This window comes from Mustela putorius, unplaced genomic scaffold (genome assembly GCF_011764305.1).
Source record: "Mustela putorius furo isolate JIRA1106 unplaced genomic scaffold, ASM1176430v1.1 tig00003834_pilon_pilon_pilon, whole genome shotgun sequence".
Classification (NCBI taxonomy): domain Eukaryota; kingdom Metazoa; phylum Chordata; class Mammalia; order Carnivora; family Mustelidae; genus Mustela; species Mustela putorius.
This window is the reverse complement of record NW_025421987.1, coordinates 137824241-137848001: the sequence shown is the minus strand read 5'-3', so window position 1 is coordinate 137848001 and position 23761 is coordinate 137824241. Positions and strand designations below refer to the sequence as shown.

Here is a 23761-nt window from a genome sequence, read left to right as displayed (position 1 = left end):
AAGCCAATTTGTTCCCAAGGAAAGTAAGATCTTGAATCAATTTGACCCCAATAGACAATGGCTGATAAGTAAGGTCTGGACTTGCTCTGAAAGTTTTGTTTCCTGCAGAGGATCTTAAAATGAATGAATGAATCTGTACAATTAATTGTCTAGGCGACAAATTGAAATATATATATATATATATATATATATATATATATATATATATGGAATTATTTAGTAGTATCCCATTGGCTATATAACTTCCAAAATAAGTAATCCAGTATTCATTCTCTAATGAGTTCATCTAATGTTTGTTAATTTCCCAAAGTTAAAAATTTTAAACTGATAACAAAAATAACTTTTCTTTTTTTAAAGATTTTATTTATTTATTTGAAAGACAGTGTGCATGTGTGCCTGTGCATACTCATGGTGGGGGGGGGGCAGAGGAGGAGGGCCTAGGGACAAGCAGACTCCATGCTGAGTGTAGAGGCCCATATGCAGCTTGATCTCAAGATCCCGAGATTGTGACCTGAACTGAAACCAAGAGTCAGATGCTTAACCACCTGAGCCACTCAGGCGGCCTCACAAAAATAGCTTTTAATGGAAAACATATGAAGCAAAAGAATGGATGATGAACGAACCTGCTGATCATAATTACAGAAATGGCCATTAAAAAGGAAATTTCATTTAAAATTAAAATACTTTTACTGTAATAAATAACCAAACAGAAGACAAGGACATGGGGGAAAAAAAAAAGAAGAAGAAAGCTGAATTTATAGATTCCACCATTTTTACAGAGACTACACACTATCTGGGTCCTCCCTGATGAACCCTACATTTCTAACCCAAGTCGTTGATTTAGAACTATACCATAGACAGGCTCAAGTTCCTGATAGTCATTTATTTCTGAAGCAATTTGTTAATATTTTTGCATGAAGGTCTACCCTTACTCAACTCCTGACTCCTTAATTTTTGTGGGCAAGAATTCTTATTATTTTATAATTATTCTTGGTTCTGTATGCATATGGTAGCCACTGCACAAACAGCTTGAAACTAAATCAATGCAGTACAAATGGGACTAATTTAGACAGGAAGGGAAAAGCACACTGTGGCCAGTGGGCAGTGAAATATGGGTCTGAATGTGGCCTCACAAAAGTGGTCACCTCTGCAAATTCACAGAGCTGCTATCCAGCATTTCACTGAGATTTCACAAGTGCACATGCATGCGAGCGTGCACACACACGCACGCACACACAATGTGTTCTTCATAGATTCTGACATATAGAGCATCAAACCCAACTGTTTGAATATGAATCTACTGGATGAACACCCACAATAAAATTAATCACCTCTAAACCAAGAGGTGAATCTTAGATTGTACCAGGAGCAGAGAAACTGATGAAAAATGTGGATGGAGGCTTAGTGTCCACAATGCCATCCACCAGCATGACTGGCCTTTGGCAGGTAAAATCTCTTTTTAAAGTCTAAACAATCTGTTGTAAACCATTTTTTTTTTTCTGTTTCCAGAACCTCGACAGGCTTTACAAGCTATTATTGATCAGAAAATTTTCATACACGATTTAAATCAAAGTAGTCCTTCAATGCTTCACATGATGGATCTGGCTGTGTCTGTTGTGTAGTGCTGAGGAGTTATACAGCTTGACTACGTAAGTCAAACTCTTCTCAGGCATCCTTCAAAATATACAACACTGTCAGCCCATACTCTGAGGTGCTTTGGCCCGGACATACTTCTAGAAGCAAAAACCTGCCACGTGTATCATGGATTTTTCCCCCTAGACAGGTTTCTATGATGAACTTGAATGAAACAAGGAAAAAGCTCCACTTTTCTATCAATATTATTATAATCCTCAAACTCCCAGAGGTGTCCCTGTATGACATCACACAAGATGGAAACAGCAAAATTCCCAACTTCTCCTGAGGATTGTCCTTCTGCCAACTTTGATTAAACAAGTGTGGGAGTGTTCTATCTGTTCTAGACACACTGAATGTGGGTGATTTCTCAGTAATCTCCCTCTTCCTTTAAAAAACTGATAGAGCAAAGGTACATGAGTTTTTCAGATATCTTTCAAGTTATCCTTCTATGGATGGTTCTTTGCTTTCTGATGCCCTTCCAAGACTCAGGGAATTGTCATGCAATGTTGACATGGAAATGATGCAAGATTTAGTTCAACAGGATTACCAAAGCCTCCTGCCTTCTCTTTAGGTGGTTAGAAATGTGAAATATAAATTTAAAATATAGCCTTACAAGCCATTTGTTGCCCTTTTACAGCTTATTTTTCAATATCTAACTGTTGCTTGAGACAATCCTGTATAAATGAAATAGCACAGTTTTCAATAAGAAGACTGGTTTTCAAGCAAGGTTCTTCCATTTACAAATGATATGATTCTGAGTAGTGTAGTTCTCACTTAACATGATTGTTACATGATGAAAGCAATGTATCATTTAATTGGAACTGATAATAGACCCATACACACAACTCAGGGCATGTGGGGTCGAAAGGCTGTGACTGCATGTCTTATTGCTATTAACTGTTTAGTAGAATTTGGAGATTTTTTCTGATCCACTGAGAAGAGGAAAAGAGAAAAATGGAAAGAAAAAATATCATGCAGGTACCAGTATTTCCTTCTCTGTGTGGGTGAATATGTTGATGGACAGTAAATAATAGCACATTTTAATAACTGCTAGGCTTTGAAATTTCGATGATACCACAGATCTTGAGGATCAAACCGAAACTCTTCACCTAAACGGACCTAATTCTACATGCCACTGCAAAGAGTGGTCTGTTCCAGGCCCTTTGTACACCTTGGGGGATCTTTTCTGCTCTTGGCATACCTTGCCCAAGAATGCCCTGTGATTCCTCTTCCCAATCAGAGTTCTATCTGGGGTCCATCGTCTTCCAGAAAACCTTATTAAGACACTCTACACTCTCTGGATCCTTTTCTCTTTCAAAATTCCTGAAGCCTAAGGAATAGCATGGAGGACATCAGGAGAAGGAGGGGTGGCTAGGAATCAGAAGGGGAGATGAACCATGAGAAACTATGGACTCTGGGAATGAAACTGCGAATTCTCAGGAGGATGGGTAAGCCTGGTGATGGGTATTAAGGAGGGCATGTATAGCATGGAGCACTGGGTATTATATGTAAACAATGAATCATGGAACATTATATCAAAAACTAATGATGTACTGTTTGGTGACTAACATCACATAATAAAAGTTATTAAAAAATAAAGTTAATTTGGGAAAAGTGGGAAAAAATGAAATAAAATTCCTGAAGCCTCATTGTACCACACATTTGGCTGCTTTGGTACCACACAATTGGAACATTGTCCTGGTCTGTTACTCAACCCACAAAGATTTGTGTGCCTTCTACCTGCCAGGCTCTCATGCTGCAAATGGAGTTGAAGAAGACGGGGAGGGTCCCTGTCCTTGAGGCATTCATTTCCTATTAGGTTGGTTACTAATATAGGCAGATGTTGGAGTAAATGCTGTTTAAGACTCACCCAGCTTGCTGGGTGCACAATTATGACATTCAGCCACACCGTGCTCTTCCACTCCTTATTTCTGTCACCTCCTGGCCTGCTCGTTCCTCTTCTTCACTCAAGAAAGTTGTGTCACCTGGATTAGTCTCCCCCTCCAAACTTTTGCCATCAGCCCGGTCACTTCAGAATATGTGCACTTGCCTTTTAGTCCTACGTCTTCCTCAGATAGACCTCAGCCTCCTCTGCCCACATTCACCATCCAATGGCTCCACCTCGCAAACTACTACTGCAAACATCTTTTCCCCTACACAAAACATTCTCTGCTAAGTACCCCTATGGAGACAGTTCTTCAGCTTTACCAGGTACTTCTAGCTGACTGACCTTTCCATTTTCTTCCCACCATCTACAGCTCCTCTCTGTCTTTCCTTTATCCACATTAATCCACTATCCACATTAACCTATCATTTTAATTTTTACATTTTAAATATACTACACTCCATTACCCTTGCATCTGTCCCAAACCCCTGGAAGACTCCCCAACCCAGAAAGAACCTGACCCTCTGCTTTCCTCATGTCTGCACACACGAGGCTGAGTATGGCTGGAGCAAAACACAAATGGGCTGGTCAGAAGTATACCAGTCAATGATTAGAACCCAGCTCAAAAGCCTGAGACTCCAACTTCTGTAATGTCTGCTGCACAAATCTCTTCCAACATCCAACTCTCTTGTTACAAGCACTTGACCCTTACCCAACTTTACCTAGAAAGGGAAGACACAGAATTAACCAGGTTGCATCATCCATTCCCAAGCACAGGCTCCCCTACAGTTAAAGTCTCCTCCTTCCCTTTGGCGCCACAGGACTTCTCCTCCTCCTGATATATGTGGACTCGGATAGGTTCCTTGCTCTGAAAGTCATACGCAGAACCTGGCGAGCACCCCATCCTGGACAATGGGTCCTCAACATATCACGTTTGCTTCCACTGGTTTCTCTTTATAACTCAGAGACTGAGTTGCTGGGGATCCCAAGGGAGCTTAGCAGTCATCTCCATGAACTAGCTTTATGGGAAAATGCTGGGGCTTGATAACTTAAAGGATAAAAGTGAACAAATAAGGCAGGAGGAAAGAATGAAAAAATGAGGGAGGCAGGAGCTCCGGTGTGTGTTCTTGGGAACAGCCAGTCTCTGTCTTGTTCACAGTGAGAGGCATTATGGAAGGATGCAATGAATACAAGTGTGTTTTGCAGAGGCTAGGATCGGCAACGACTTAAGAATTCCAAGCCACTGTGAAGTGTGTAAACCTGGTGATTCACAGACCTGTACCCCTGGGGATAAAAAATAAAAAATTATATAAAAAAAAAAAAGAATTCCAAGCCACAAACACCAGACACTAGTTTATCAAATTCATCAATTTCTAAATACTTGGTGTATTAAAGAAATACTCTGGCAGTCACTGAGAGAATTAAAAAAACATGTATCTCTGTGAGACTCCATGCTAGCCATTTCCTTCACATGGAGACCACCATCTTCACACCTTTTCACGTTAGTAATTCTTTTTAATCTTTTACCATCCTGCCTTTATTTCTTGTTCTCTGTGAAGCTTTTTCCAAACCCTAGAGCTAATGGCTCCTCGCCAACAGGTGAACTGGTCAGGCCTGTATCATGGTACCGAGATCAACACTTGTGCATTCATCATCCCCGCTAAGCAATCTGCCTGATCCACCATCACATTCCCCCACCCAGCTTAATTCCCAAGAATCCAGCACATGCCTGTGGAATGAATGAAGGAAGGACGAGACCTCCTTCTCTTTCTAAAGGTCATGTGGTGTTCTGTACACCTCGGCAATCTCTTCACTGTGGTCAGTACTCTGTGCTGACCAGTCAAGCTCTGCTTGCTCCTACCTGGCTAAAGAAAGACTGTGCCCCCAGCGGACACGTTAGGTCCACTTGGCCACTCACCTGGTTTGCTGGCAGACGCAGCAGATCCACACCTTCTCGCGCTTCTGGTAGGAGCAGCAGTTCTTGCAGACATTGAACGTGCAGTCAGCACACCTGCGCTTGGTGTTGACCAGGAAGGTGAAAGGCGAGCAGCAGCGCATGCAGCAGTGCTCCACAAATTTCTGGTGCTTCGAGAGGATGCTGCATTTGCTGCCTTCCTCCGCCAGCTTCTGTTTCATCTCGCTGGGCAGCCGGGAGGAGAAGAGAAATAGCACATCCCGTCAGGACACACTCCCCATAAAGCACCCCCACTCTCTCCCAGGGCCTCCCACAGGCCAAGGCACCATGGAGAATCTTCCCACAAAATGATAAACTCTGAAACACCAATGGTTTGACGTGATATCCAGAGAGGAACCCTAATAGTGGATTAATTTTTGTGCACTTCTGCATGTCACGTTTTCTATGAGAAATCCCATGAGACTTATTATTTTTGAGACAATAGATTGAGATACAAACTATTATAAAAACTAAGCACATCCTTGAAAAATAAAACCTTTAACTTAATTAATGCCTTTTTAAAGGAGCAATAGACCATCTATGCTCAAAAGTTAATCCCCACAATAGCCCTGCTGGGAATAGGATAAATGCGGCCCTGGTCCTATTTAACATCCCCCGGGAATGAAAGCACCCAGGGATTTTAAAAGCTTTCAAATCAACATAAGTCAATAAAGATTCTTTGGGTGATGGGCAAATCCAAAGCACTAGTGATTCAGAACTGGATCAAAGGCAATCCTTTCTTCCAAGAGCTCATGGTCATACCAGGCATATGGCCAGCCATATTAATGCAAAACATCACCACTGCACAGGCTTCTCTCTCCACTCAGGGAGAAGGAACAAGAACCCTGAGAGACAAGGATACCCTGAAGAGACTGGGTTTCCTAAGAAAAACCGAGTGGAAGTAACCAAGTTACTCTGACCCGGCAAATTTGAGATGTGTTTCCTGCTACAAAAATGGATGCCTACAAGAAATAAACAGCCAAATAACTGATTTTTTTTCCACACCCAGCTTGTGACTGCAGTTCATCCCAGATCAATCTGGGATGCATATGGCAAATGCTTTCTCCCAGTTTGCACTTTATTTTCGTATGCTGCAAAAAATTTACTGAATTCATTTATCAGTTCTAGAAGGTTTTTTTTTAATTTTTTGATTTTTTTTTTGCAGAGTCCCTAGGGTTTCCTATATATAGTTTTTAATAAATTTTAAAAAATAAATTTTAAAAAGTAAAGCCCATTTTACTTTTTTTTGTGCTGCATCATTTTTAGAATTTATTTATTTATTTTTAAAATTTCTTTTCAGTGGTCCACAATTCATTGTTTATGTACCACATCCAGTGCTCCATGCAATACGTGCAATACCCAACCCCCAACCCCCTGCCCCTCCAAAACCCTCAGATTGTTTTTCAGAGTCCACAGTCTCTCATGCCCATTTACTTTTAATGTTAATTCTTTTCTAACATATGCATTTAAGGCCATAAAATTCTCCACATATCCCTTTCACTGCACCCACAGGTTTTCAATCAGATCATTTTTATTGGGTGTTATATACAACTAATGAATCACTGAAGACTACATCAAAAACTAATGACGTACTATATGCTGGCTAACTGAATATAACAATAAAAATTCTTGAGCTTGAAATTTCCACATATAGGACTTTTGTTATTGATTTTACATTTTGATCAGAGAAGAGAGTCTGGAAGAAATAAGTTCTCTAGTACTTGTTGAGACTTGCACAATAGCCTACTACATGATCAATTTTTATAAAGTCCCATGTGTGTTTGAAAAGAATATTTGCTATTTCTTGAGAACAAAACATTGAATTCTCCCATTATAATTGTGGATCTATAATTTCTCTTCAATTCTAGTTCATTTTTACTTTATGTTTTTAAGACTATAATGTAAGGTGCATCAAATATCCTAAGTTAATAAATGTTATGTTCTTACTGAAATATTCTTTTGTGATCACATAAAATCCTCTCTATCCCTAATAATGCTTTTTTGTCTCCAAGTCTGTCTTATATTATGGTCTACATTATTTATTTTTTATATTCGTTAATTTTAAATTGATGGTGTGCCAGGGTATAGCTTTTTATACCTGAATCTTCACTTTCAACATTTGTATTGTGTTTCATATCGGGATGTTATAAGCAGAACGTAGCTGAATTTGCTATTTTCACACTGTACGAGAATTCCTTTTACCATGTAAGTTTAAACCATTTATATTGAGGTTGCTAATATATTCGCGTATGTGCTGCCGAAGCAAGCACTAGATTACTAATACATTTGGATTTATTTCTACTGTTATTTAATGTTTTTTATTTATCATGTTCTTTGTTTCCTCTTTTTCTCCTTTCCTACTTTCTATTAGATTGATATTCTTCATTCTCTTTTCTTTCCTGAGTATGATTTGGCATTTGTTCTTTTTCATTTCTTCTAGTGGTTGACATGCATATTGGGATTAATATCTATTGTTAATGGCTTTCCTCTCATTAACAACTAAGTGTTAATTCCTTCTGATGTTCTATGTTATTACTGACAGTATTTTGGTTCAATCTTAGCTTGTAACTGCCAAAATTGTTCTTAATATTGTTTAACTGTAGTTTTAGCACCCCACATGATGCAGTATGGGACCTGCTCTCAGACAAAAAGCCAGAACACAGGAATTCTACTGCCATTTCCTTCCTCCAAGTGTCAACATCCCTCCTGTATCTCCTGGATTTGGTTGCAAATGGGGTGCTGTGCAGTGTGCAGTAACCACTTTTTGTCTTGTTTCCAGAAGATATTCTTTTCATCTGCAGGCGGGTTGGTCCAATAGGAGCTTGCTTAGCTGTCAACAGAAGCAGAATTCATTTATTATTTTTAAGTTGCCATTTGCATAGATTTATCCACATGTACCAATTTTATTGTTCATCAATGCATCTTGCGTCTGATGTTTCCTCTTCTTTAATTTTTTTTTTTTTCTGAACTCCTTCTGGCAATTCTCCCCACAAGAGAAACTCTAGCAACCTTTATTCGCTGAAAATGTCTATCTCATCCTCATGTTGGAATGATGCTTTCAATGGGTACAGAATCCTACGTTGGCAGTTCCTTTCCAAAGGTACCAGATAATACCGAAGGGAATAGTCCATCTTTTTTTCCCCCTGATATCGAATGTAATGTGAAGTTTGTCAGTTTGATTATTCCTTTGCAGGGAATCTCACTTTTCTCACTGGCTACTAGTAAGAGTTTTTTGTTTGTTTATTTGGTTTTTGTTTGTTTGTTTTTGTTTTTAGTGTTCTGTTCGGTGTTCACTAAAAAATGTGTAAGTGGGGATTTGTTTGCATCGTTCTTCTTGGAACTCTTGGTAATTTTTTAAGGCTTTCATTAATTCTAAGCAATTCCCCAATTATAACTTTGAATACTGTCCTCTGCTGTATTTTCTCTAATCATTCCTTCTGGAATTCTATGTCAAGGCTTCCCTGTTCTTCCATGCCTCCTAATCTTTTTGTCATGTCTGTATTTCTGAGATACATTCAGGACACGTGCTTTGGTTCTAACTCCTAGTTTAGAAATTCTTTCCTCATTCATGTTTTCTCCACTCTTTAAATGTTTTTAAATTTAGTGGACTTTAATTTTTATTTCCAGAAGTTGCATGATTTGTTTCCACTAAAGTCTGCCTGTCCTTCTCTCTTTGGTGCCATTCAATTCTAGTTCTTATTCATTCTCTTATGTTTCTTTTTTTACCCATTTTAAATAGACTTCCTTTATATCCTCTTCCTGGTTCTTACATTATCTTAAATTCTTAGAAGGGGTATTAATTCTTCTACCGGGTGTGTCTCTTAAGTCTTGTTCAAGGTGGGTTCTTTCTTTTATGGTTTACCATTTTTTTTAAAGGATTTTATTTATTTATTTCACAGACAAAGACCACAAGTAGGCAGAGAGGCAGGCAGAGAGGGGGGGGGGGGAGGAAGCAGGCTCCCTGCCGAGCAAAGAGCCCAATTTGATTCTGGCTTGATCCCAGGACCCTGGGATCATGACCTGAGCTGAAGGCAGAGGCTTTAACCCACTGAACCACCCAGGCTTCCCTGGTTTACCATTTTTTAAAAAATTAATTATTTTTTTTTTCATTTATTTGACAGACAAAGATCACAAGTAGGCAGAGAGGCAGGCCGAGAGAGAGGAAGGAAAGCAGGCTCCTCTGGGGAGCAGGGAGCCCAACGTGGGGCTCGATCCCAGGACCCTGAGATCATGACCTGAGCCGAAAGCAGAGGCTTTAACCCACTGAGCCACCCAGGCGCCCCTGGTTTACCATTTTTGAATGAGGTGTCCTTCAGCCTAGCTTGCTCTTCCCCCAAGTGCATTTGTTCTGTGCAAGGGCTGCAGAGAGCAAGCCAGCTATGCATTTGTTTTCACATGGCACCATAGAGGGGTTATCAATTCCAGACCAGTTTCACATCTGTTTCTTAGCTTGGAAAATCCTGTACCACACAAGTAATAGGATTTGGATTTCTAATCCCATGTGTACTGCAGGATTGGGACTTTGAGCTTTGATCCCTAATGGGAGGCTTATTTTCTTCCACCCAGGGTTCCAGGCAAAGGTCACCTGCTTTCTAGCTCCCCAAAGCCAGTGAGTAGAAATTTTCCAGGTGTCCCCTTTCACTGAGAGTGAAAGCCTCCAATACTAAACATTGTACAGGTGACTCATTCTCAGCTTGCCCTTCGAAGGCTCAAACCACCTCTTCTGTCCGCACACAGAAATTAGCAGTGCAGCCACTAGCCATCAGAGCCTTTTCCTTCTCTATCTGATCATGCCGACCACTTAGCTTTACCTCCCTCTTTGCTTCTATCCTGAGGAGTATCCTTTTCTTACTTTTCCCCTTGACTTAAAAAAAAAAACCTGAGATATAATCCACATGCCATAACATTTACCCTTTTAAATTGTACCATTCTGTGGTTTTTAGTACATTCACAAAGTTGTCTAGCTACCAGTACTATCTAATTCCAGAACATTTTCATCATCCTCAAAAGAAACCCCATACCAATCAAGCAGTCACTCCCCACTGCTGGCCTCTCCACCCAGTCCCTGCCAACCCAACCACTCATATAGTTTCTGTTTCTATGGCTTGGTCTATCTTGGACATTTCATATACATGAAATCATACCCAATACATTGTCTTTTGTGTCTGGCTTCTTTCTTTCTTTGCATATGTTCAGCATTCATCTATACTATAGCATGTATTAACATTTAATTCCTTTTTACTGCCAGATAATCCTCCATTTATGGATATACCATATTTTATTTATCCATTCACCAATTGGTGGACATCAGGGCTGCTTCTACTTTTTGGTTATTATGAATAATGCTGCTATGAACACCCATGAGCAAGTTTTTGCATTGGACGTGTTTTCAATTCCAGGAATGAAATTACTGGGTCCTATGATAATGCTATGTTTAAGCTTTTAAGGACCTGCTAGAATGTCTTCCAAAAGACAGTACCATTTTATATCACCAACAGCAAAACATGAGGGTTCCAATTTCTCCACACCCTCACCAACACTTGCTAGTGCCTGTCTTTTTAATTATAGCCATTCTAGGAATTATGAGGGGGCTACCTCATTGTGGTATTGATTGCATTTCCCTAATGACGAGTAATGTTGAGCACTTTTTCATGTACTTATTGGCCACTGGCATATTTTCTTTGGAGAAAAGTTTATTCAAACCTTTTGCATATTTTAAAATTAGATTATTTATCTTTGTTATTGTTGTGTTGTCAGAGTTATTTATGTATTCTGGACACAAGTCCCTTACCAGATACATGGTTTACAAATATTAAATCTTGTGTTTTATTAGTGTATTTAGTACAAAGAAGGATTGCACTAGCTCATCCTAGCCCACCACTAGAATTGGGAATCTATGTATGGTTTCATAACTTCATGTTTCACTTAACAACAATATCGTAAAACATCTTTTCATGACAATTCAGGTGTGTTTGCAGCATTAACTTTCAAGGTGTCCTGAGCTGGCTTAAACATCTGATGATATATATGAGCAGGGCTAACTGCTCTGCATAGCACTGCCCAATACTTGTTGCTTGAGCACTGGGGAGCAAGGAGAGACTGAATCCAGAGTTAGAAGTGGGGGCCACATCAGGCCAGCTCATAATTTAGACTTGGCTGAACAAAATATTTACAAGGAAACAAGACAGAGGTTTTTTTTTCCCTTAAGGCATAAAGATGTTGTTCTCCAATCTCTCAGATTTAGAGCAGGAGATGAGCTAAGTCATTGACAGCTCTGACATCTGTAAACAACATAAGAACAGCCTTAGCAATTGACCGGCTTCTATTGATATTTCAGAGCCACTAAATTAAATAGGATAAAACATCCAGGAAGGAAAGCCTTTGGGGATCAAAAGAGCTCTGTGAAGTCAATCCACAGAATCACTTGAGCACTATGAGTTTTGTTTCCTGACACAGAAGGCTGCAAACTCCAGGGACATTTAAAACTGAGCATCTAATAATAAAACTGTACCAACCTCTCCAGAATTTGTTCCAAGCAAATGGAGTGTTTTGAACCAGAGGTTCAGGAGAGGAATAGCATGACCTTCTTCTAAACCATCTCTTATTTATCAGATTCTATGTCCCAAGCAGAGTGAGAAGCAGACCCTTCTCACTGAGCAGGGAGCCAGATGCAGGATTGGATCCTGGGACTGGGATCATGACCTGAGCTGAAGGCAGACACCTAACCGACTGAGCCATCCAGGTGCCCCTCATTGTGGTTTTGAGTTGCATGTTCCAAGTGACTAATGATTGCAATGGACATCCGAAAAACCTATTGACATTTCATGGTTTCTTGGTCCACTGCCATGCCAACTCTGATTGACTGGTAGTGAGTGAAGCACTGTCAGTTGAGAGGATGTACACAGGCTCAATGGAGCTACAGAGTCATGAAAAGTTAGCAGTGTCTGCCCCGGGTGTGGCAGGGAGAAGTGATGGCACATGTCACTTGTTTGCTATCAAAGAGACAGTAATTCTGATCCATACCTGTGTAGCACCACTTCATGATCATAGACACTATTGCTTAGATTGCCAATTATTCACTCAATTCACACTTACTGAGCACCTACTATCCTAGGCATGAGGAGCAGAAAGAAAACAAGACACAGTGCCTGTAAAGACATGTCCTATAAAAATTGGTACATTACATTCTGACTGGTGTGAGGTGATATCTCATTGTGGTTTTGATTTGTATTTCCCTGATGCCGAGTGATATGGAGCACTTTTTCATGTGTCTGTTCGCCATCTGGATGTCTTCTTTGCAGAAATGTCTGTTCATGTCTTCTGCCCATTTCTTGATTGGATTATTTGTTCTTTGGGTGTTGAGTTTGCTAAGTTCTTTATAGATTCTGGACACTAGTCCTTTATCTGATATGTCGTTTGCAAATATCTTCTCCCATTCTGTCAGTTGTCTTTTGATTTTGTTAACTGTTTCCTTTGCTGTGCAAAAGCTTTTGATCTTGATGAAATCCCAGTAGTTCATTTTTTCCCTTGCTTCCCTTGCCTTTTGTGTTGTTCCTAGGAAGATGTTGCTGCAGCAGAGGTCGAAGAGGTTGCTGCCCGTGTTCTCCTCAAGGATTTTGATGGATTCCTTTCGTACATGGGAGGGGGTTTGGGAGAAGGGGGTGGGATTATGGACATTGGGGAGGGTATGTGATTTGGTGAGTGCTGTGAAGTGTGTAAACCTGGTGATTCACAGACCTGTACCCCTGGGGATAAAAATATATGTTTATAAAAAATAAAAAATTAAAAAAAAATTGGTACATTACACATCATTTTTTAAATTTAAATTTTACTTAGTAACATACAGGGCAAAATTGGTTTCTGGAGTAGAATTCTGTGATTCATCACTTACATACAACACTCAGTGCTCATCCAAGTGCCCTTTGTAATATCCACCATCCATCTAGCCCAACCCCCACTCAACGTCCCTCCATCGACCCTCAGTTTGTTCTCTATCATTTGGAGTCTTTTATGGCTTGTTTCCCTCTCCCCTTTTTTTCTTTTCCCCTTTCCCAGATGTTCATATGTTTTCTCTCATAAATTCCACATATGAGTGAGATCATATGGTATTTGTCTTTCTCTGACTGACTTATTTCACTTAGCGTAATACTCTCTAGCTCCTTCCATGTTGTTGCAAATGACAAGATTTCATTGTTTTGATGGTTAATATTCCATTGTATATATTATATACCACATCTTCTTTATCCATTCATCAATCAATGGACATTTAAGCGCTCTCCATCATTTGGCTATTGTTCATAAGGCTGCTATAAACATATCGCTCTGAGTCTGTATTTTTGTAACCTTTGGGTAAATACCTAGTAATGCAATTGCTGGATAGTAGGGTAGCTCTACTTTTAACTTTCTGAGGAACCTCCAAACTGTTCTCCAGAGTGGCTGCACCAGTTTGCATTCCCACCAACAATTCAAGAAGGTTCCCCTTTCTCCATATCCTTGCCAACAACTTTTGTCTCTAGTGTTATTAATTTTAGCTATTCTTACAGGTGTAAGGTGGTATCTTATCATAGTTTTGATTTATATTTCCCTGAGGATGAGTGAAGTTGAGCATCTTTTATGTATCTGTAAGCCATCTAATGTCTTCTTTGGAAAAGTGTTCATGTCTTCTGCCCATTTCTTAACTAGATTATACACATCATATTTTATAAAGGAGAAATAATAGTACCTAGTATATAAAAACAATTGCTTCAGTCCCCTCTCCCAGGTATTGGCTGTTGGAACTGTGCATCTTTCTTGTTTTTCCATGGTCTCTTTTATGTAACAAAAAGGGCTGGAAGCCTGGAGACCCTCTGGCCTACTGGTGTTGGTTTGGCTTTGCCAATGGGAGGTATTTGTGTGAGACTGGAAAGTGGGAGGGAGAAACCATTTTCCTGTTTCATGTTTCAGTAGAAGCAGGCAACTGTGGGTAAATGGGGCTCCTTGGTCCCCTCTTGGTGGTGGGGGCTCCTTCAGCAGGAATAGGGCAACAGCCATGAAATGCAGACCTGTGGAATCTGAGTTACACTTTTCTTCCTTTTCTCCTCCAGCCCTAAAGGCAGAAGTAGCTCCTGTGGTTACTGATCTCTGGAACATCTTGTATGAACCTCTGTATGAAATACTAAAAGAGCTTCTGTTTTGATGGGACCCTGACTGACACATTTTCAAAGAAAAGTCACATAATATCATATTCAAAGATTTTCTGAAGTTCCCATTCCATCTGACCTTGACATCGGCTCTCTTGACCACTCTGCTCTCTGGTTACCAGAGACTCCTGTGGGCTACAGTTTTCTATCCAGATTAATTCATGTTGCATTATGTCTTCTGCAGAGTTTGTTCCTTATTCCTCATCTTGTTTTCATTCCCGCTTGAGAAGTTGAGCCTCATGTGTGTCACAAATTGTGGTGCACATGCTACTTGTCCTCACACCTTTGGTCCCATCTGCTCTCCTAAGCTTTGGATGAGGGTTTGTAGTCGTCGAGGTCTCTAGGTTGCCATCTTATGTGGGACCAACCTCCAACTGTCTAAGGTTATAGGTAGTATTTCCATCCCCAGATCTTTCCCCAAAGAGCACTAAATTCTGTCCCGAGGCCTCTCTGGAATCCTAAAAGGAATTCCCAATACTTCCCTTTTTCTTATTTTTTTTTGTGATTGCACATCAAATCCTATCCATTTAGCATAATGACACCCTTTAAACACATTTCCCTTAGCTGAGCCCCTCACCATCAGCATTCACAACACTGCAGCAGACTCTTCTCCAAGCCACCTGCGACAGTTCATGCAGAATGACCAGCCTGGAAAATACATGGTTGCCCTTCACCACTACTTAGAAAGGTGTGATGATGACTCTGGCTGTATGGCACCCCTTTGAGCACATTTCTTCTCCTTTTCTCCTTACCAGCACATTTCTCCTCCTTTTCCTTCCAGATCCACTTCAAATGTCCCCTTCTCTATCGTGCTTCCAGTACTGCCAGGCATAACTAGCACTTTGTGCCTAACTCTCTCATGGCACTCATTACGCTGAACTGTAACCATTTGTTCATGTGCCTTCTACAGAACAATGAATTCCTCAGAGAGGAGGACAGGGGTGGCCTTCTTTCTTCCCAACACACAAGGCCTGGCCTGGATTGCCTGTTCCAGGGTGTACTATTTCTTTCCAAGCAAGTTCAGTCAATGGGCTGGGGATTAGAGTAAAACAAGAGCATTTGCCAGATGAATATAAAAACCTCTTAATAGTCAATTGCTTAGGAATCTACCATTATGGAAAACCCATATGCAAAACGACCAAACACTTGACCAACTCTTATTTTGCACGGTAAATTTTGGTCATGCTAAGCAAGACATTCTGCTTTCTGTTGCTGAAAATTTACCAAAGATAAAGCACCAAAGGAAAGTTAAAAGGAGAATTCAAACACATAAAATGAGGGAACAGGATTCTTCTTTTTTATTTCTTAATAAGAGATAAATATAATATTTCAGATTCTGGAATGTTCTTATTCATCATTCAAATACTAATACATGCAAATAAAAATTTCTCTGTGGCTGAGCACAGGCACCATTTCTAGAGCCGGGCAAACCTGCAGGCTGTGGCATCCGCAGAAATAGACACTTATTCCCTGCAGAATTTTCTTCCTGCTGTTGGGCTTGTTGATATAGATCTGACCTTGAGCAAGCATACTCTCCCAGAGAAGTGGAGCTGTCATCACTCTCCAGGCTGTTGTGAATGAAACAGAAATGTTCCAGACTTCATTTTCGCATTTACTGGGGATGGACGCTAAGAAAATCTCTACACTGCAGACCACATCCATATTCTGACATTTAATGCATGATGTGTTGTATGTGAACACCTACTTTAATTCTATTAGTATTTTGATTTCTCCATCTAGAAGAAGTCACTGTATAGGTCAGCCTGTGGAGAGATATCAAATTTCACTGGTGATGCAGCATAGCTGTTACGGCACTTACCCTCTGATGCTCAGGCACAGAGGACTCCCTTTCTTACTCTATAGTGAACTACCTGCCCCAAATCTGAATACAGAATGGAAACTATTGGAAAACCTACAGAAACATTTTTAAAGCCGTTTATTAAATTTCTTTGACATCTCCCTTCCCAGAGAAAAAGAGATGACTTCCTTTTTTATTGTTTTTATTTTATTTTTTTTAAAGGAAATCTTTTTTTTTTTTAATTATTTATTTATTTATTTGTCAGAGACAGAAGGAGAGAGAGCGAGCGAGCACAGGCAGACAGAGAGGCAGGCAGAAGCAGAGGGAGAAGCAGGCTCCCCGCCAAGCAAGGAACCTGATGTGGGACTCCATCCCAGGACCCTGGGATCATGACCTGAGCCAAAGGCAGCCGCTTAACCAACTGAGCCACCCAGGCGTCCTGACTTCCTTTTTTAAACTCATGCTTCCACAAAAAAGAATGGCAATCACCTTTATAAAATGCATACTATGTGTAAGGCATTTGGTAGAACTGATCCCTACAAAACATTTCTGAGGCACAAAATGAGAGGCTTCCACACTTTACTCGGGTTACTTTCTAGAGGGCATAAGCACATGTTGTGTTCTGTATCTGAATGATGAGCAGCCTGTGGACATGAGTAGAATCCTTCCTTTGTATAGTATCCCAAATTATAGCTTGCTCATGTGAGCACTTGATACGAATGTCCTGGTTATAATGGCGTCAGAGAGTATGTGTGCAACAAATTTTATCTTTTAATTTTTTGTGTCCTAGGACTTTATTTTTATTTAAATTCAATTAATTAATATATAATGTATTATTAGTTTCAGAGGTAGAGGTCAGTGATTCATCAATCTTATATAACACCCAGTGCTCATTATATTATACATCTGCCTTAATTTCCATAGCTCAGTTACCCCATACCCCAACTCTCTCAGCAACCCTGTTTGCTTCCTATGATTAAGAGTTTCTTATGATTTTGTCTTCCTCTCTGATTTTGTCTTGTTTTATTTTTTCCCTCTCTTCCCTTATGAGCCTCTGTTTTGTTTCTTAAATTCCACATATGAGTGAGATCACATGATAATTGTCTTTCTCTGATTGGCTTATTAAGCTTAGCATAATACCCTCCCTAATACCGTTTGTTGTTGCAAACGGCAAGATATCATTTCTTTTGATGGATGAGTAATATTCCATTGTACATAGATACCACATCTTCTTTTTTTTTTTACATGAACACATTTTATTATTATTTTGCTATATAACACGTTAGTGAATATACTCAATGCATTTTCTCAAAAGGTGAATGAGACACAAGATAACCTCTTTTCGATTCCTGAAAACCTCAGTATCATCTGTCTTTTGGAGGATCCAGTTTCCTATGACATCTATGATACTGTCCATGAGGATACCAACGGTGCTTAGTAGTAAAGAACATTTTGCTAAGTTGTTCTATCATGGGTCCTTGCTCCAAGTGCTCATTTTTTCCTTCTAATCTGGTTTTCAGCACTTGGTCATGTGTTTCTTCATTATTAAGCAGAGGATCCGGCTGAGGGATAGGTTGTGTATGTTCATATGGAATGTCCACAGAAGGGTGGTAGCACACTATTGTCCTGCCATCAGATGTCAAAGCAAGCTCTACTTTGCAATTATAGTCATCTGGTAGAGAAGAATATGTAGATTTATGACAAACACAATATAAAGCTCCGTTTTGAAACAGAAATAAATGTTTCCAGAGAGTTCTGATATCAAGTTCTTATTTTGTGTAATAGGTGTTTCCCTTTCTCCTCAACCTCACTGACATTTGTCATTTCCTGACTTGTTAATTTTAGACATTCTGACTGGTGTTAGGTGGTAAATCATTGTGGTTTTGATGTGCATTTCCCTGATGACAAGTGATGAGTATTTTTTCATGTGTCTGTTGGCCATTTATAGGTCTTCTTTGGAGAAATGTCTTTTATGTCTCCTGCACATTTCTTGATTGGGTTATTTGTTCTTTGGGTGTTGAGTTTGATAAGTTCTTATTTTGGATACTAGCCCTTTATCTGTTAAGACATATGCAAATATCATCTCCCATTCTGTTCGTTGTCTTTGGTTTTGTTGACGGTCTCTTTTGCTCCACAAAAGAAGATTTTTATTTTGATGAAGTCCCAATAGTCCATTTTTACCTTTGTTTCTCTTGCTTCTGGAGACACCTCTAGAAAGAAGTTGCTGCAGCTAAGGTCATAGAGCTTGTTGCCTGTATTCTCCTTTAGGATTTTAATTGATTCCTATCTCACCTTTAGGTCTTTCATCCATTTTGAGTCTATTTTTATGTATGCTGTAAGGAAATGCTTCAGTTTTAGTCTTCTGCATATGGCTGCCCAATTTTCCCAGTACCATTTGCTGAAGAGACTGTACTTTTTCCATTGGATATTCTTTAATGCTTTGTTGAAGATTAGTTGACCATAGATTGAAGGTCCATTTCTGGGTTCCCTATTCTGTTCCATTGATCTATGTGTCTGTTTTTGTGCCAGTACCATACTGTCTTGATGATCACAGTGTTGTAATAGAGTTTGAAGTTCAGAATTGTGATGCCACCAGCTTTGGTTTTCTTTTTCAACATTGCTCTGGCTATTTGGGGTCTTTTCTTGTTCCACACAAATTTTAGGATTATTTGTTTTCAGCTCTATGAAAAAAAAGTTGATGGTATTTCGATAGGGTCTGCACTGAATGTATAGATTGCTGTAGATACTACAGACATTTTTAAACAATATTTGTTCTTCTAATCCATGAGCATGGAATGTTTTTACATTTCCTTGTGCCTTCCTCAATTTCTTTCATAAGTGTTATACAGTTTTCTGAGTATAGATCCTTTGCCTCTTTGTTTAGGTTTATTCCTAGGTATTTGATGGGTTTTGGTACAGTTGTAAATGGGATTGACTCCTTAATATCTCTTTCTTCTGCCTTGTTGTTGGTGTATAGAAATGCAACTGATTTCTGTGCATTGATTTTCATATCCTGCCATGTTGCTGAATTCTTATATGAGTTCTAGCAATTGGGGGGGTACAGTCTTTTGGGTTTTCCACATAAAGTATCATGTCATCTGCAAAGAGTGGGAGTTTGACTACTTCTTTGCCAATTCAGATGGCTTTCATTCTTTTTGTTGTCTGATTGTTGAGGCTAGGACTTCTAGTACTATGCTGAACAACAATGGTGAGAGTGGACATCCCTATCATGTTCCTGACCTTAGGAGAAAAGCTCTCAGTTTTTCCCCATAGAGAATGATAATTCGCTGTGGGCTTTTTGTATATGGCTTTTATGATATTGAGGTATGTTCCCTCTATCTCTACACTCTGAAGAGTTTTAATCAAGAAAGGATGCTCTACTTTGTCAAATGCTTTTTCTGCATCTATTGAGAGGATCAAGAGGATTCTTGTTCTTTCTTTTTTTAATGTATTGTATTGTATCATACTGATTGATTTGCAGATGTTGAACCAATCTTGCCGCCCAGGAATAAATCCCATTTGGTCATGGTGAATAATCCTTCTAATGTACTATTGAATCCTATTGGCTAGTATTTTGGTGAGAATTTTCACGTCTGTGTTCATCAAGGATATTGGTCTGTAATCCCGTTTTTTGATGGGATCTTTGTCTGGTTTTGGGATCAAGGTAATGCTGGCCTCATAAAATGAGTTTGGAAGTTTTCTTTCCATTTCTACTTTCTGTAACAGTTTCAGAAAAATAGATATTCATTCTTCTTTATATGTTTGGTAGAGGGGCGCCTGGGTGGCTCAGTGGGTTAAATGTTATTAGAATTCCCTGAAGCCATCTGGCCCCGGACTCTTGTTTGTTGGGAGATTTTTGGTTACTGCTTCAATTTCCTTGTGGGTTATGAGTCTGCTCAGGTTTTCTATTTCTTCCTTTTTCAGTATTGGTAGTTTATACATCTGTAGCAATGCATCCATTTCTTCCAGATTGCCTAATTTGTTGGCATATAGTTCCTCATAATATGAACTTGTAATTGTTTGTATTTCTTTTGTGTTGGTTGTGATCTCTTTTATTTCTGATTTTATTTATTTGGGTCCTTTCTCTTTTCTTTTTGATAATTCTGGCCAGGGGTTTATCAATTTTATTAACTCTTTCAAAGAATCAGCTTCTAGTTTTGTTGATCTGTTCTATTATTCCTTTAGTTTCTATTTCATTGATTTCTACTCTAATCTCTTTTTTAAACTTTAATCTTTATTAATTCTCCTCTCCTGCTAGCTTTAGGCTATATTTGTGTTCTTTCTACAGCTCCTTTATTTTTATTTATTTATTTATTTTTAAAAATATTTTTTTGAATTTATTTATTTGGCAGGCAGAGATTACAAGTAGGCAGAGAGGCAGGCAGAGAGAGAGGAAGGGAAGCAGGCTCCCTGCTGAACAGAGAGCTCGATGTGGGGCTCAATCCCAGGACCCTGGGATTATGACCTGAGCTAAAGGCAGAGGCTTTAACCCACTGAGCCACCCAGGTGCCCCTACAGCTCCTTTAGGTATAAGGTTAGGTTGTATATTTGAGACCTTTCTTGTTTCTTGAGAAAGGCTCATATTGCTATATACTCCCCTCTTAGGACCACCTTTGCTATATCCCAAAGGTTCTGAACCACTGCAAATGCAACCAGCTTTAGAATACCATGAGTAAGTATCAAAACTGAAAATTAGGAAAATCGGAGAGGCCCAGGAAAATAATTATTCTACATATAAAGTATAATATTTGATATGTTCACAGCTTTTCCTGGATGCCTTCACCATACCTGCAACCAATACTCTTTATCCAGATTGTTTGTGCTCAAGGATAAGCTTATATGCTGGTACAACCCTCCTCATCCCATAGACAGGGAAAAAGGTGCAAACTAACTTGTGCAAGATCTCACACCTGGTTACCTGTCTCCTTCTGCTTTTCATGTTCATCCTTACTTGAAATTTAAGTACCATCTGGTAGGACCTGTCACACAACAGCTCACCTTAGACCAGAGGCAACATTAATTCAGAAAGCTCAAAAGGTATAATGAAGTATAAATTCCATTTTTAGAAATAAACTCAATTGAGTAATTTAAATAACTGCTTTTGTTGAGACTATCACATGTCTAAAAATTAAGTAATAATAGATAAGGATAAATTGGTATTAAGCACAATTAAAACATATGGATTCAAATATAAAAGCGACTTAAAAAATCTCAGAATATGCCAGTTCAACACATATATCTCTGTCACTTATTAGGGATACTAATGGTTGTGTTCACTAATCCCATCTGAATCCTCAAAAAGATTTTCTTGCCAAAACAGAGTATCCCTAATTAATGTGAATGACTTCCAGCACTTCTGCTAACTCACACTCTAAAAATATACTTTACACATGTACTCCAACAAAAAAGAAATTATTTTGTTGGTTCCTTTATACATGGAACATTCATTCATTCATTGGTTTATTCATTCATCCAACATGGCTAAGCTCCTATTCAGTGTCTGGCTCTCTGCTAGGTTTTGGGAACGTAAAGGAAATCAGAGCTCACAGCCTCAAGAAGGAGGCAAACACAGAGACAAGGTAGCTACAGAACAATGTCCAAGGTGCTACAGACTAGTGTATAAAATGCCAGGAAGCAGACCAAGAGAAGTGGAGTACAGTTTATAGAAGCTGTGAGGCTTGAGCTAGGTCTGGAAGGATGCACAGGAGTTTACCAGCGGGAGAATGAAGGGAGATTTTCACCCAACTTTACTGAGGTTTAATTAACAAATACAATAGCCAATATATTTGTAGTGTACAAGGTTGTATTTGTATATACCCATTGTGAGGGGATTCTCAGCCACTGAGTTAACTAACATGTCCATTGCCTCATATATTAACCTTTATTTTATTTTATTTTCACTTATATTTTTGGTGAGAAAACACTCTCTCAGCAAATTATAATTATACACTACATTATCAACTATAGTCACTTAGATTCTCAGAACTCATCTATTTATCTTATAACAAGAAGTCTATACCTTTTACCAACCTCTCCCTATTTTCCCCACCCAACCCCTGACAATTACTTTTCTAGTCTCAATTTCTATAAGTGACTTTTTTTTTTTTTAAGATTACACATAGAAGTGATACCATGTTGCATTTGGAAGAAGATATCATAGGTGGGGTGGTCACTTTGGACAAAATTGTAGGTACAAACTGAATACAGAGTCTGAGAAGGAAGGAGTGTTTTGTTTAGTGTCTGCAGTCAGAAATGGAGGTAGGGGAATAAGCCAGGGGTGGGTGCTGTGGCTGCTCCTAAAGGGCCTTGGAGGCCATCTAAAGAGTGAGCATTTGTAAAAGTAAATGATAGGAGGAAAATGATGGTCTTCACAAGGTCAGAGCTGCTTCAAAGTGGGAACGCCTGACACAAGATAGTAGATTAGAAAGTGCTAGCTGGCTTGGTGGGAGGTGGAAATTAGCTGAGACTTTTGTACAGTGATGGTTACTGAGTCTGAGGCTGTAACTGGAGACCAAGGCAATGGGAATGAAGAGGAACAAACTAACTGGAGAGATTTTTAAGAAATAGGCCTCACTGAATGTGGGGATTCATAAAAATCAAAGACGGCAGTGAGGTTTCTGACATGGACCACTAGGTAGGTAAGTTATACTGATATTTACAATCATTTCCTTCCTTCTTTTTTCTCATTCTACTTATCTTTTATAACCACTTTATTGACTTGGTTATCCACAATGTTAAAAGCACTGCAGCTGGAAGTGAGCTCTTTTAGGAATGCCTGGATTGCTACAGTTCCAGGACTGTGGGAAGCATGAATGCTGGAAGGGGGGCAGACAAAGGACACATCCCGCCCAGGCCTGGACCAGAGAGGTGTCAGTGGGAGCAGAGGGACTGACATGGATGTGAGTCACAGTGTGATGAAAACATGTGAGAGGTCCTGGGGCCTAGAATGTCAGGATACAAGAAATAGGAGAACCAAAGACCACCACTGTCTTCAGCTTTCATGACTGACTAACAAAATGCCTGTACTGTGGACATAAAAAAGTTAAGTCATGTTGAGTACAAGATGAACATATGATGAGTTTGCTTCTGACTCACTAACTTGAAGCAGTGAGGGAATACAAAGTGGGCAAGTTTAGCAGGTGAAAAGGCAGCAGATTGGAGCTCTGGAGAAAGACAAAGTCACGGGATGTTCACCATGGCCTCATTCTTCTTAAAGTGGGACCAGAAGCTCTGGGAGGACAATTTTGAGGGTAAAAGAAAAAAGAAAGAGTACTGAGGACTGAATATTGGGGCATATCAAGAGTCAGGGA

At 39.4% G+C, this 23761-nt stretch overlaps 1 protein-coding gene across 7 annotated transcripts in view; it reads right to left on the bottom strand.

Moving 5' to 3' along the window:
* The window catches only part of LOC101679873 (myosin VIIA and Rab interacting protein), a 404555-nt gene that overhangs the window by 218285 nt on the left and 162509 nt on the right, over positions 1-23761 (bottom strand). For all 7 annotated transcript variants that reach the window (XM_045089187.1, XM_013049827.2, XM_045089185.1 and 4 more), the window contains one exon: positions 5439-5660. In XM_045089187.1, the coding sequence (XP_044945122.1) occupies positions 5439-5660 (222 nt within the window). The remainder of the gene's footprint in view (positions 1-5438; positions 5661-23761) is intronic.